This window comes from Oncorhynchus kisutch, linkage group LG29 (assembly GCF_002021735.2).
Source record: "Oncorhynchus kisutch isolate 150728-3 linkage group LG29, Okis_V2, whole genome shotgun sequence".
Classification (NCBI taxonomy): Eukaryota; Metazoa; Chordata; class Actinopteri; order Salmoniformes; family Salmonidae; genus Oncorhynchus; species Oncorhynchus kisutch.
In genome coordinates, this window is record NC_034202.2 from 39,011,911 (window position 1) to 39,028,989 (window position 17,079).

Genomic DNA, 17,079 nt, shown 5'->3' on the forward strand with positions numbered 1-17,079 from the left:
CCCCCACTCTCTCTCCCCCTACTCTCTGTTTATCTGTCTCTCTCTCTCCCCCCACTCTCTCTCTCCCCCCCCACTCTCTCTCTCCCCCCCACTCTCTCTCCCCCTACTCTCTGTTATCTGTCTCTCTCTCTCCCCCCACTCTCTCTCTCCCCCCCACTCTCTCTCTCCCCCCCACTCTCTGTCTATCTGTCTCTCTCTCTCTGTCTTTTTGTTTGTATGTTTTGTATTGTTAGGTATCACTGCACTGTTGAAGATAGAAACATAAGCATCTTCACCTGCACCTGCGATAACATCTCTCTCCATTTCTTTCTCTCCCTCTCTCTCCCCCTCTCGCTCTAGCTTCTCTCTCTCATCTAAACAATAGGTCAAACCAAGACCATTTCAGAGAAAATAGTGATCATACAGGAAAAAGATATTTACTCCTATTTATAATTGTATATTTTATATTGGGTGTGATGGAATATGTATGATAGCAAAGCAACTACACATTAATAACACAGATCAGCACACACATAAACAAACAAATGCACGAACATGTAAACACACACACACACACACACACACACACATACGCACACACACACACACACTCAGGCACACATACACACACACACTCAGGCACACATACACACACACACACACTCAGGCACACATACACACACACACACACACACTCAGGCACACATACACACACACACACACTCAGGCACACATACACACACACACACACACTCAGGCACACATACACACACACACACACACACACACACTCAGGCACACTCGCCACACACACACATGCATGCACTTACGCAAGCACACACGAACACTACTGTCTGAATCCCAACCCTATGCCAGGTACAGAAAACTGTAAGAACAACCCTATGCCAGGTACAGACTGTTGTAGATCAACCCTATGCCAGGTACAGACTGTTGTAGATCAACCCTATGCCAGGTACAGACTGTTGTAGAACAACCCTATGCCAGGTACAGAAAACTGTAAGACCAACCCTATGCCAGGTACAGACTGCTGTAGACCAACCCTATGCCAGGAACAGACTGCTGTAGACCAACCCTATGCCAGGTACAGACTGTTGTAGATCAACCCTATGCCAGGTACAGACTGTTGTAGATCAACCCTATGCCAGGTACAGACTGTTGTAGAACAACCCTATGCCAGGTACAGAAAACTGTAAGACCAACCCTATGCCAGGTACAGACTGCTGTAGACCAACCCTATGCCAGGTACAGACTGTTGTAGATCAACCCTATGCCAGGTACAGACTGTTGTAGAACAACCCTATGCCAGGTACAGAAAACTGTAAGACCAACCCTATGCCAGGTACAGACTGCTGTAGACCAACCCTATGCCAGGTACAGACTGCTGTAGACCAACCCTATGCCAGGTACAGACTGTTGTAGACCAACCCTATGCCAGGTACAGACTGTTGTAGACCAACCCTATGCCAGGTACAGACTGTTGTAGAACAACCCTATGCCAGGTACAGAAAACTGTAAGACCAACCCTATGCCAGGTACAGACTGCTGTAGACCAACCCTATGCCAGGTACAGACTGCTGTAGACCAACCCTATGCCAGGTACAGACTGTTGTAGACCAACCCTATGCCAGGTACAGACTGTTGTAGACCAACCCTATGCCAGGTACAGACTGCTGTAGACCAACCCTATGCCAGGTACAGACTGTTGTAGACCAACCCTATGCCAGGTACAGACTGTTGTAGACCAACCCTATGCCAGGTACAGACTGCTGTAGACCAACCCTATGCCAGGTACAGACTGTTGTAGACCAACCCTATGCCAGGTACAGACTGTTGTAGACCAACCCTATGCCAGGAACAGACTGCTACTTTGTGAGAATCTGCAGGATTGAGTCACCAACCCACTCCCTCCCTCTCTACCCTCTTTCCCTCTTATCCTCACTCCCTCCCTCCCTCTCTGTCCCTCCCTCCCTCCCTCTCCCTCCCTCCCTCCCACACTCTCTCCCTCTCCCCCTCTCTCCCCCTCGATCCGTCTCTCACTCCCTCTTTCTCAATTTGAATTCATGTTTGCACTGGTAGACACACACACACACACACACACACAGACACACAGACACACAGACACACACACACACACACACACACACACACACGCACACGGACACGCACATGCACACGCACACATACACACACATACACACAGAGACACACACACACACGCAGTGCCAGACAGTTCTTCATGCAGTTGTTCATCAGCTGCAGTGTTGACTCAGACACAGAGGAGAAAATCATCACGGCGTCGTCTCAAATGGCACCTTGTTCCCTTTGTAGTGCACTACTATTGACCAGGGTCCATAGGGGTAGTGCACTACTATTGACCAGGGTCCATAGGGTAGTGCACTACTATTGACCAGGGTCCATAGGGTAGTGCACTACTATTGACCAGGGTCCATAGGGTAGTGCACTACTATTGACCAGGGTCCATAGGGTAGTGCACTACTATTGACCAGGGTTCATAGGGTAGTGCACTACTTTTGACCAGGGTCCATAGGGTAGTGCACTACTCTTGACCAGGGTCCATAGGGCAGTGCACTACTATTGACCAGGGTCCATAGGGTACTGCACTACTTTTGACCAGGGTCCATAGTGTAGTGCACTACTATTGACCAGGGTCCATAGGGTAGTGCACTACTTTTGACCAGGGTCCATAGGGCCCTAGGCAAATGTTTGTGCACTACAAAAACAGAATAGGCTGTTGTTTGGGACATATCAGATCACTAGCATGAACACTAATACATGAATAAACACAACCTCCTTCCTAGGTCTGTCAGGGCACCTTCATAAAAAAATACTCTAGTATTACTACACAAAACCTATTGGTGCAGTAGTGACTATGTAGAGACTTGGGAGGGATTGTGAGGTGAATGTGTAGTTTATGCTCTACTCAAGACACACAAGTAGAGGTGTTATAGTGTTCAGTAGGAAAACAGTAGTGTTTCCTGTAGTAATCAGGTAGAGATTTTGAAACAGCTAACATCAACTAACTGCTTCCTGTTTTGTCTTCTTCGGTGGTCGCGAATAGCCGGTGTTGTAAAGCGATAGTGTTTTGACTACTTATTTACGAGCAACATCAAGTAGTCAAAACACTACAGCTTAACTACACTGGCTTTTTGCGACCACAGAAGAAGACAAAACAGGAAGCGGTTGGTTGTTGTTAGCTAGCTACTGTTTTTAACAGTCCCGGATGTAAATCCTATTTTATCCTTCACCGTCCCGTCGTTCATAACTTTTTTAATAACTTTCCTTTTTGCTTTATAAATACTGTACTGTCGTTGTTTAGCCATTTGTTTAACTTTTTACCACATAAAAAAACAATTGCTAGTCAAAACAGTCTTAGCCATTAGCCATTGAGTGTAGCCTGCTAGCCCCATTGAAATATAGTTATATAACCTCTGTTTTTGGCATCCTAGCTGATAAGTATGTGTGTTTGTGTAACGGATGTGAAACGGCTAGCTTAGTTAGCAGTGGTGCTCGCTAAATAGCGTTTCAATCGGTGACGTCACTTGCTCTGAGACCTTGAAGTAGTAGTTCCCCTTGCTCTGAAAGGGCCGTGGCTTTTGTGGAGCGATGGGTAACGACGCTTCGAGGGTGACTGTTGTTGTTGATGTGTGCAGAGGGTCCCTGGTTCGTGCCCAGGTCGGGGCGAGGGGACGGGCGTAAAGTCTATACTGTTACATCTGTATGCAAATGTACAGTATGTTCATATTGGTATACCTACCCATTCTGCTTACCTCGTTTGACCTGTTGCCAAGGAAACCAAGGAGACATAAGACATTGGAAGTCATTGTTGGTAAGATTAATATTGTTTCTGAAATGTTTTTCTGTGTTGTCTTAGTTGGTCTCTGTTAGCTGATAATGGCTTGAGGAGGCATACAGCAGTAATGAGTAGTCATTGTCTCGTAATTAGTACTGAGCGATTAACCAAAATATATATATATTATTTTAAACAACTAATTGACTGATGATATTGGTTCAATTATTTTAATTACATTTCGTTTTTTATTTTATTCTCTGAGCTTAATGAGCACATTGCACAGTTTCTCTAGAGATAAATCAGATCCAACCTGAACTGTGCCATGTAGTAGGGAGTTGTAGTTTCTCTAGAGATAAATCAGATCCAACCTGAACTATGCCATGTAGTAGGGAGTTGTAGTTTCTCTAGAGATAAATCAGATCCAACCTGAACTGTGCCATGTAGTAGGGAGTTGTAGTTTCTCTAGAGATAAATCAGATCCAACCTGAACTCTGCCATGTAGTAGGGAGTTGTAGTTTCTCTAGAGATACATCAGATCCAACCTGAGCTGTGCCATGTAATAGGGAGTTGTAGTTTCCAACAGGCAAATATTCAACATAGTTTAGCACAATAAACGTGATAATTAACTACAATGACCATAATCCATTGTGCATCATCTGTGTTTATTTTATGCCTGCTATGGAAGAGACAAGAATGCACAATTGTGAGGGCATATAGAGAGCAGCTGTGGCTTAGCGACGTTTCGTGATCATGAGGTGATACAGAAAGGAGCTGTTGCTTAGCGACATATCGTGATCATGAGGTGATACAGAGAGGAGCTGTTGCTTAGCGACATATCGTGATCATGAGGTGATACAGAGAGGAGCTGTTGCTTAGCGACATATCGTGATCATGAGGTGATATAGAGAGCAGCTGTTGCTTAGCGACGTATCGTGATCATGAGGTGATACAGAGAGGAGCTGTTGCTTAGCGACATATCGTGATCATGAGGTGATATAGAGAGCAGCTGTTGCTTAGCGACGTATCGTGATCATGAGGTGATACAGAGAGCAGCTGTTGCTTGGCGAGGTATCTCTACCTGAAAAATACACGATCTCAGTGATTGATAGTTGGTATTCAGCAGTCATAAAAGTAGGCCTTATTTACTTTGAAGAACTCCTAAAATAGTAATTTTGTCAGACAGCAGCTATATAGAGATGAGATGATGACTTGGAATGAAATAATAGTCATCAAATAAAACTAATGTAATATAAACAACTGAAATATTGTATTCAAGTAAAGTCATGTGAATAACTGATGGTTCATAAGTGATAAGCAGTAATGGGCAGACACTACCATCATGGGACTTTTATTACAGTCACTACCATCATGGGACTTTTATTACAGTCACTACCATCATGGGACTACCATCATGGGACTTTTATTACAGACACTACCATCATGGGACTTTTACTACAGTCACTACCATCATGGGACTTTTATTACAGTCACTACCATCATGGGACTTTTACTACAGTCACTACCATCATGGGACTTTTACTACAGTCACTACCATCATGGGACTTTTATTACAGTCACTAGCATCATGGGACTTTTATTACAGACACTACCATCATGGGACTACCATCATGGGACTTTTATTACAGTCACTACCATCATGGGGACTTTTACTACAGTCACTACCATCATGGGACTTTTATTACAGTCACTACCATCATGGGGACTTTTACTACAGTCACTACCATCATGGGACTTTTATTACAGTCACTACCATCATGGGACTTTTACTACAGTCACTACCATCATGGGGACTTTTATTACAGTCACTACCATCATGGGACTTTTACTACAGTCACTACCATCATGAGACTTTTATTACAGTCACTACCATCATGACACTACCATCATGGGACTTTTATTACAGTCACTACCATCATGGGACTTTTATTACAGTCACTACCATCATGGGACTTTTATTACAGTCACTACCATCATGGGACTTTTATTACAGTCACTACCATCATGGGACTTTTATTACAGTCACTACCATCATGGGACTACCATCATGGGACTTTTATTACAGTCACTACCACCATGGGACTTTTATTACAGTCACTACCATCATGGGACTACCATCATGGGACTTTTATTACAGTCACTACCATCATGGGACTTTTACTACAGTCACTACCATCATGGGACTTTTATTACAGTCACTACCATCATGACACTACCATCATGGGACTTTTATTACAGTCACTACCATCATGGGACTTTTATTACAGTCACTACCATCATGGGACTTTTATTACAGTCACTACCATCATGGGACTTTTACTACAGTCACTACCATCATGGGACTTTTATTACAGTCACTACCATCATGGGACTTGTATTACAGTCACTACCATCATGGGACTTTTATTACAGTCACTACCATCATGGGACTACCATCATGGGACTTTTATTACAGACACTACCATCATGGGACTTTTACTACAGTCACTACCATCATGGGACTTTTATTACAGTCACTACCATCATGGGACTTTTACTACAGTCACTACCATCATGGGACTTTTACTACAGTCACTACCATCATGGGACTTTTATTACAGTCACTAGCATCATGGGACTTTTATTACAGACACTACCATCATGGGACTACCATCATGGGACTTTTATTACAGTCACTACCATCATGGGGACTTTTACTACAGTCACTACCATCATGGGACTTTTATTACAGTCACTACCATCATGGGGACTTTTACTACAGTCACTACCATCATGGGACTTTTATTACAGTCACTACCATCATGGGACTTTTACTACAGTCACTACCATCATGGGGACTTTTATTACAGTCACTACCATCATGGGACTTTTACTACAGTCACTACCATCATGAGACTTTTATTACAGTCACTACCATCATGACACTACCATCATGGGACTTTTATTACAGTCACTACCATCATGGGACTTTTATTACAGTCACTACCATCATGGGACTTTTATTACAGTCACTACCATCATGGGACTTTTATTACAGTCACTACCATCATGGGACTTTTACTACAGTCACTACCATCATGGGACTTTTACTACAGTCACTACCATCATGGGACTTTTACTACAGTCACTACCATCATGGGACTTTTATTACAGTCACTACCATCATGGGACTTTTATTACAGTCGCTACCATCATGGGACTTTTATTACAGTCACTACCATCATGGGACTTTTACTACAGTCACTACCATCATGGGACTTTTATTACAGTCACTACCATCATGGGACTTTTACTACAGTCACTACCATCATGGGACTTTTATTACAGTCACTACCATCATGGGGACTTTTACTACAGTCACTACCATCATGGGACTTTAATTACAGTCACTACCATCATGGGACTTTTACTACAGTCACTACCATCATGGGGACTTTTATTACAGTCACTACCATCATGGGACTTTTACTACAGTCACTACCATCATGAGACTTTTATTACAGTCACTACCATCATGACACTACCATCATGGGACTTTTATTACAGTCACTACCATCATGGGACTTTTATTACAGTCACTACCATCATGGGACTTTTATTACAGTCACTACCATCATGGGACTTTTATTACAGTCACTACCATCATGGGACTTTTACTACAGTCACTACCATCATGGGACTTTTACTACAGTCACTACCATCATGGGACTTTTACTACAGTCACTACCATCATGGGACTTTTATTACAGTCACTACCATCATGGGACTTTTATTACAGTCACTACCATCATGGGACTTTTATTACAGTCACTACCATCATGGGACTTTTACTACAGTCACTACCATCATGGGACTTTTATTACAGTCACTACCATCATGGGACTTTTACTACAGTCACTACCATCATGGGACTTTTATTACAGTCACTACCATCATGGGACTTTTATTTTTTATTTATTTTTTGTGCTACAGCTTTCAAACCCAAATATTTGAAACTGAAAATTAAAACAGTGACATTTCTTTATATTCGAACTGAAACCTCAAAAAGCACTAATCGCTCAACACTACTAGTAATTCAATAGTGAATATGTAGGAATTGTAGGTATGTGTCGATTTTAAGTAGTAGATACCCAAAAGCTCAGTAGTTGGCCTTCCGAGTGGCGCAGCGGTCTAAGGCACTGCATCTCAGCACTAGAGGCATCACTACAGACACCCTGGTTTGATTCCAGGCTGTATCACAACCGGCTGTGATTGGGAGTCCTATAGGGTGCCACCCAATTGGCTAAGCGTCGTCCGGGTTTGGCCGGGGTAGGCCGTCATTGTAAATAAGAATTTGTTCTTAACTGACTTGCCTAGTTAAATAAAGTTTAAAAAACACAGTTGTCAATAAGGGAGAATGATGTACTGATTTGAGTAGGAAATATGTCATGTTAACCAGTAATGAAACATGCCAATTTATCACTCATGACAAAATACTACATAAATCACTACAGGTTTACTACATATCTCAATAGCAATCCATTACAAAAACCAGTCGGTTTGGTGTACAGTACTTTTTCATGAGTGCAGGCACATGTATAATCCCCCCCCCCCCACCCCCCCCCCCCCCCCCCCCCCACACACACACACACACATTTTACTATCCTTGTGGGGACAAAACAATTCCCTAACCCCTAAACTTAACCCTTTAACCTAACCTTAATCCTCACCTTAACCTCAAAGACCAAACCTAAACTTAAACCTAAACCTAACCCTAATTGCAACCCTAACCCTAAACCTAACCTTTAATTAAGCCTAAAATAGCCTTTTTCCTTGTGGGGACTGGCAAAAATGTAAGTGTGTATTTGTCCTTGTGAGAAATCCTCATAGTGACAAGCACACACCTACAGGCATACACACACCTACAGGCATACACATACCTGCAGGCATAAACACACCTACAGGCATAAACACACCTACAGGCATACACACACCTACAGGCATACACACACCTGCAGGCATAAACACACCTACAGGCATACACACACCTACAGGCATAAACACACCTACAGGCATAAACACACCTACAGGCATAAACACACCTACAGGCATAAACACACCTACAGGCATACACACACCTACAGGCATACACACACCTGCAGGCATAAACACACCTACAGGCATACACACACCTACAGGCATAAACACACCTACAGGCATACACACACCTACAGGCATACACACACCTGCAGGCATACACACACCTACAGGCATACACACACCTACAGGCATAAACACACCTACAGGCATAAACACACCTACAGGCATACACACACCTACAGGCATACACACACCTACAGGCATAAACACACCTACAGGCATACACACACCTACAGGCATACACACACCTGCAGGCATAAACACACCTACAGGCATACACACACCTACAGGCATACACACACCTACAGGCATACACACATCTACAGGCATACACACACCTACAGGCATAAACACACCTACAGGCATACACACACCTACAGGCATACACACACCTACAGGCATACACACACCTGCAGGCATAAACACACCTACAGGCATAAACACACCTACAGGCATAAACACACCTACAGGCATACACACACCTACAGGCATACACACACCTGCAGGCATAAACACACCTACAGGCATACACACACCTACAGGATCCAGGCACACACCTACAGGCATACACACACCTACAGGCATACACACACCTACAGGATCCAGGCACACACCTACAGGCATACACACACCTACAGGATCCAGGCACACACCTACAGGCATACACACACCTACAGGCATACACACACCTACAGGATCCAGGCACACACCTACAGGCATACACACACCTACAGGCATACACACACCTACAGGATCCAGGCACACACCTACAGGCATACACACACCTACAGGCATACACACACCTACAGGCATACACACACCTACAGGCATACACACACCTACAGGATCCAGGCACACACCTACAGGCATACACACACCTACAGGCATACACACACCTACAGGCATACACACACCTACAGGCATACACACACCTACAGGATCCAGGCACACACCTACAGGCATACACACACCTACAGGCATACACACACCTACAGGATCCAGGCACACACCTACAGGCATACACACACCTACAGGATCCAGGCACACACCTACAGGCATACACACACCTACAGGCATACACACACCTACAGGATCCAGGCACACACCTACAGGCATACACACACCTACAGGCATACACACACCTACAGGATCCAGGCACACACCTACAGGCATACACACACCTACAGGCATACACACACCTACAGGCATACACACACCTACAGGCATACACACACCTACAGGATCCAGGCACACACCTACAGGCATACACACACCTACAGGCATACACACACCTACAGGCATACACACACCTACAGGCATACACACACCTACAGGATCCAGGCACACACCTACAGGCATACACACACCTACAGGCATACACACACCTACAGGATCCAGGCACACACCTACAGGCATACACACACCTACAGGCATACACACACCTACAGGCATACACACACCTACAGGCATACACACACCTACAGGATCCAGGCACACACCTACAGGCATACACACACCTACAGGCATACACACACCTACAGGATCCAGGCACACACCTACAGGCATACACACACCTACAGGCATACACACACCTACAGGCATACACACACCTACAGGCATACACACACCTACAGGATCCAGGCACACACCTACAGGCATACACACACCTACAGGCATACACACACCTACAGGATCCAGGCACACACCTACAGGCATACACACACCTACAGGCATACACACACCTACAGGCATACACACACCTACAGGCATACACACACCTACAGGATCCAGGCACACACCTACAGGCATACACACACCTACAGGCATACACACACCTACAGGATCCAGGCACACACCTACAGGCATACACACACCTACAGGATCCAGGCACACATAAACACACAAATACTCAAACACACATTCATAAATAAACACATTGTTTAAATAAACACATTCATAAATAATCTCACTCATCCACACTAACACTAACACACTATCTAGCCTAAAGCGCGTGGCCCCAGAGTTCAGAACATGTTAAGGTTCATCTCGGTTCAGTTGGACAGAAAGAATCCGACAGGACTAAGTCTCTTCCCCTGTCGTTTGACAGACGTGTTTACAGCATAAACAACAACAATAAAGAAACAAGTGTGTGTGTGTAAGTGTGTGTGTGTGTGTGTGTGTGTGTGTGTGTGTGTGTGTGTGTGTGTGTGTGTGTGTGTGTGTGTTGCAGTCTTACCGGAGCCTGCGGGGGACATTCTGCGTTTAGACAGACCCACGGAGCGAGGAGAACCACGGTTGGTCAGAGGAGCGGACATTTTACCATAGGCCATTGACTTCATCACACGACACTCTGAAACAACAGAAGATTTTTTTATGATCAAGACACTGTTTTAGTTATGCTTAGGAGCCTTGCTCAATGGCACAACGGCAGTAGGTGGCATCCTTCCAACTGCTAGCGAACACAGTTCATCATCTAATATGTGATTCCCCCACCAGACCAGGGTTTAGAACAACTCTCTGGTTCCTGGTCTGTCTCTCCAACAACTCTCTGGTTCCTGGTCTGTCTCTCTAACCACTTTCTGGTCCCTGGTCTGTCTCTCTAACCACTCTCTGGTCCCTGGTCTGTCTCTCTTACAACTCTCTGGTCCCTGGTCTGTCTCTAACAACTCTCTGGTCCCTGGTCTGTCTCTCTAACAACTCTCTGGTCCCTGGTCTGTCTTTAACAACTCTCTGGTTCCTGGTCTGTCTCTCTAACAACTCTCTGGTCCCTGGTCTGTCTCTCCAACAACTCTCTGGTCTCTGGTCTGTCTCTCTAACAACTCTCTGGTCCCTGGTCTGTCTCTCTAACAACTCTCTGGTCCCTGGTCTGTCTTTAACAACTCTCTGGTCCCTGGTATGTCTCTCTAACAACTCTCTGGTCCCTAGTCTGTCTCTCTAACAACTCTCTGGTCCCTGGTCTGTCTCTAACAACTCTCTGGTCCCTGGTCTGTCTCTCTAACAAGTCTCTGGTCCCTGGTCTGTCTCTAACAACTCTCTGGTCTCTGGTCTGTCTCTCCAACAACTCTCTGGTCCCTGGTCTGTCTCTCTAACAACTCTCTGGTCCCTGGTCTGTCTCTAACAACTCTCTGGTCCCTGGTCTGTCTCTCTAACAACTCTCTGGTCCCCGGTCTGCCTCTTTAACAACTCTCTGGCCCTGGTCTGTCTCTCTAACAATTCTCTGGTCCCTGGTCTGTCACTCTAACAACTCTCTGGTCCCTCGTCTGTCTCTAACAACTCCCTGGTCCCTGGTCTGTCTCTCTAACAACTCTCTGGTTCCTAGTCTGTCTCTCTAACAACTCTCTGGTCCCCAGTCTGCCTCTCTAACAACTCTCTGGTCCCTGGTCTGTCTCTAACAACTCTCTGGTCCCTGGTCTGTCTCTAACAACTCTCTAGTCCCTGGTCTGTCTCTCTAACAACTCACATGTTATTTGTTATTTGGTCCTGCCGTACATACCTACACGTACACTACGGTCAAAAGACGCAGGCCTCCTAATTGTCCCTACAATTTCTAAGCAAACAGCTGGAGGCAGGGCTTTCTCCTATAGAGCTCAATTTTTGTGGAATGGTCTGCCTACCCATGTGAGAGACACAGACTCGGTCTCAACTTTTAGGTCTTTATTGAAGACTCATCTCTTCAGTAGTACCTTTGATTGAGTGTCGTCTGGCCCAGGAGTGTGAAGGTGAACAGAAAGACACTGGAGCAACGAACCGCCATTGCTATCACTGCCTGGCCGGTTCCCCTCTCTCCACTGGGATTCTCTGCCTCTAACCCTATTACAGGGGCTGAGTCACTGGCTTATTGGTGCTCTGCCATGTCGTCCCTAGGAGGGATGCGTCATTTGAGTGGGTTGAGTCACTGATGTGATCTTCCTGTCTGGGTTGGCGCCCCCCCTTGGGTTGTGCCGTGGTGGAGATCTTGTGGGCTATACTCAGCCTTGTCTCAGGATGGTAAGTTGGTGGTTGAAGATATCCCTCTAGTGGTGTGGGGGCTGTGCTTTGGCAAAGTGGGTGGGGTTATATCCTGCCTGTTTCGGCCTGTCCGGGGGTATTGTCGGATGGGGCCACAGTGTCTCCCGACCCCTCCTGTCAGTAGTTTATGTGTCGGGGGCTAGGGTCAGTCTGTTATATCTGGAGTATTTCTCCTGTCTTATCTGGTGTCCTGTGTGAATTTAAGTATGCTCTCTCCAAATATCTCTCTCTTTCTCTCTTTCTTTCTTTCTATCTCTCTCTCGGAGGACCTGAGCCCTAGGACCATGACTCAGGACTACCTGGCCTGATGACTCCTTGCAGTCCACTCCACCTGGCCATGCTGCTGCTCCAGTTTCAACTGTTCTGCCTGCAGCTATGGAACCCTGACCTGTTCACCGGACGTGCTACTTGTCCCAGACCTGCTGTTTTCAACTCTCTAGAGACAGCAGGAGCGGTAGAGATACTCTGAATGATCGGCTATGAAAAGCCAACTGACATTTACTCCTGAGGTACTGACTTGCTCCACCCTCGACAACCACTGTGATTATTATTATCTGACCATGCTGGTCATCTATGAACATTTGAACATCTTGGCCATGTCCTATTATAATCTCCACCCGGCACAGCCAGAAGAGGACTGGCCACCCCTCATAGCCTAGTTCCCCTCTAGGTGTCTTCCTAGGTTCTGGCCTTTTTAGGGAGTTTTCCCTAGTCACCGTACTTCTACACCTGCATTGCTTGCTGTTTGGGGTTTTAGGCTGGGTTTCTGTACAGCACTTTGTGACATCAGCTGATGTAAGAAGGGCTTTATAAATACATTTGATTGATTGATTTATCTGTTTTCTGGTCTGTCTCTCTAACAACTCTCTGGTCCCTGGTCTGTCTCTCTAAAGTCTAGGCCAGCGGTTCCCAAACTTTTTCACTAAGGTTCCCCTAACAGCATTCACGACACAAACTGTTCACAGCCCTCTTGTTGGTGGAGAGAAAAATGTTCAGGTTTAACGCTTATTTCCTGCAATTCTACACATTGTATCATGTGTTGCAGATAATTATTTTGCTGTTTTAAAGCAAATTTTCTTGCAATTCTAATGATTTTGCCATGTCTAATGTGCATTCATGTGATATACGAGTGTTTCAAACATTACAACAAACTCTATGGGCTAAAACATCTAGCTACAAAACATTAGCTGACATGGGCTAGTTGATCTGTACATTTCTGACCAGTTGTAAATAACTCTCAGTTACCTGATTAATCAGTTTAATCGCGTAATACTAATTACAGAGAATCTTTGATAAAAACTAAAAGTCTTCATTTAATGATAGTAAAGACACGACGACCGTGACATGATGAGGAAAACCTACAACACAACAGCACCCAACAGTTTGTGAACCACTACTGTAGGATAAGGAGGGAGACTTTTCCTTCACAAGTTCATGAAACACATTTTGAATTCTTCCTACAGCATGTACGTGAGGTCAGGGTGAGTGCCTATCTCAACCCCCAAAATTATGACATTAGAGTGTGTGTGTGTGTGTGTGATTAATTGACATTAGAGTGTGTCAAAGTGATGACCGCATGTCAGAGAGAAGGTGCTAAATTAGGGAGATGGTGAGAGGTGGTAAGCTGTGTGTGTGTGTGTGTGTGTGTGTGTGTGTGTGTGTGTGTGTGTGTGTGTGTGTGTGTGTGTGTGTGTGTGTGTGTGTGTGTGTGTGTGTGTGTGTGTGTGTGCGTGCGTATGTGCGTGAGTGCGTGTGCGTGTGTGTGTGCGTGTGTGCGTGGGTGTGTGCGTGTGTGCGTGCGAGCGAGCGTGTGTGCGTGCGTGCGTGCATGCGTGCGTGCGTGTGTGAGTGCGAGCGAGCGTGAGCAGCACAAACCACAAGCAGTATTTTAACCTAGAAGAAAGCAGTTGTAAATACTAGATTTTATTCTCTAGTTTAAACACAGCATTAAGGGGTTTGACTGAATTGAGTCCATAGACCTTTACAGAGAGTCGCCGGCATCATCAGCCACCGGGCACCAGTCTCCCCAAAATGGAGGGCAGTATGGCTTCGACTTCAACCATCTGACACTCCATTACAGCTCAAAGAGTCGCCCAGTCACTCAAATAAGATACACATTCCAAAGTCTCAGCCCGTAACCAGTCGCCCAGTCACTCAAATAAGATACACATTCCAAAGTCTCAGCCCGTAACCAGTCGCCCAGTCACTCAAATAAGATACACATTCCAAAGTCTCAGCCCGTAACCAGTCGCCCAGTTTGACTCAGTTCTTCTGCGCCGTCGATGCCATCTTGGCTCTGAGAGACTGGCCTTGGGCAGACTTCGTCCGTTCCAGTCTGTTCCAGTCGCCCCTTTGTTAAGCCAGACTACATTAGTTTAAAAGAAACTAGGACTTCAAGTGGCTCTGACTGACCCGTAGGAGGAGAGATTTAATACCAATCCTCCTTCTCTCTATCTGTCCATCTCTGTCATCTGTTCCTGTACTACATTCTGTCTTCCACTTCATTTACCCCCCCTTTCTATAGCACATCCTGTCCATCTCTCTAGTCTGTCTCTCCTCCCTTAGAAACTGAGAGGAAACAGGGGAGGGAAAAAAGCAATGCTGTGAAGATTGGAGGGAGGTGTGTACGCGAGAGACTGGTGGGACGAGTGTGTGTGTGTGTGTGTGTGTGTGTGTGTGTGTGTGTGTGTGTGTGTGTGTGTGTGTGTGTGTGTGTGTGTGTGTGTGTGTGTGTGTGTGTGTGTGTGTGTGTGTGTGTGTGTGTGTGTGTGTGTGTGTGTGTGTGTGTGTGTGTGTGTGTGTGTGAGAGAGAGAGAGATGAGGGGTTGGCAGAATGTTCTGTTCTACAGTTGGACACAGAGGAGAGCGGAGGAAGATATTCAATCCAATCTACAGGCACCTCTTAATTGAAACATTAAACTGAAATACAAAAACAAGAGATCTGAGCAAGATGGTGCACTGTAGAGGAGAGGAGAGGAGAGGAGAGGAGAGGAGAGGAGAGGAGAGGAGAGGAGAGGAGAGGAGAGGAGAGGAGAGGAGAGGAGAGGAGAGGAGAGGAGAGGAGAGGAGAGGAGAGGAGAGGAGAGGAGAGGAGAGGAGAGGAGAGGAGAGGGAGAGGAGAGGAGAGGAGAGGAGAGGAGAGGAGGTCAGGCTACGAGATGGATCAAGAGGGATGTCAGTTAGTGTCACATCAGAACTCCCATCTGAAAAAGAGAGAGCGAGAGACAGAGACACAGAGAGAGAGACAGACAGCGACAGAGACAGTGAGAGAGAGAGAGAGAGAGAGAGACAGAACGACAGAGAGAGAGACAGAGGGAGAGACAGAGATAGAGACCCCACAGACACAAACAGAATCCATAGAGCCCCAGGACAGCAACAAAATTAGACCCAAACATATCATGAGAAAACAAAAAGATAATTACTTGACACATTGGAAAGAATTAACTAAATGAGAATGCTATTTGGCCCTAACAGAGAGTACACAGTGGAAGAATACCTGACCTCTGTGACTGACGCAAAATGAAGTAAATCTTTGACTATGTACAGACTAGGTAGCCTTGCTATTGAGAAAGGCCGCCAAAAGCAGACCAGGCACTCAAGAGAAGACAGGCTATGTGCTCACTGCCCACAAAATAAGGTGAAAACGGAGCTGCACTTCCTAACCTCCTGCCCAATGTATGACCATATTAGAGAGACATATTTCCCTCAGATTACACAGATCCACAAATAATTCGAAAAACAAATCCAATCTTGATAATCTCCCATATCTACTGGGTGAAATACCACAGTGTGCATCACAGCAGCAATATTTGTGACCTGTTGCCACAAGAAAAGGGCAACCAGTGAAGAACACACACCATTGTAAATAAAAACCCATATTTATGTTAATTTATTTTCCATTTTTTACTTAACTATTTGCACATCTCCCTCACTAGCTTTAAGCACCAACTGTCAGAGCAGCTCACAGATTACTGCACCTGTACATAGCCCACCTATAATTTAGCCCAAACAACTACCTCTTTCCCAACTGTATCTAATTTTAATTTATTTATTTATTTTGCTCCTTTGCACCCCATTATTTTTTATTTCTACTTTGCACATTC

General features: G+C 45.3%; 1 protein-coding gene across 1 annotated transcript in view; it reads right to left on the reverse strand.

Annotated features, from left to right (window-relative positions):
• Positions 1–17,079, reverse strand: part of dclk1a (doublecortin-like kinase 1a) — a 161,963-nt gene that overhangs the window by 51,983 nt on the left and 92,901 nt on the right. The window contains exon 5 of the mRNA XM_031808732.1: positions 11,205–11,318. Coding sequence (XP_031664592.1) covers positions 11,205–11,318 — 114 coding nt within the window. The remainder of the gene's footprint in view (positions 1–11,204; positions 11,319–17,079) is intronic.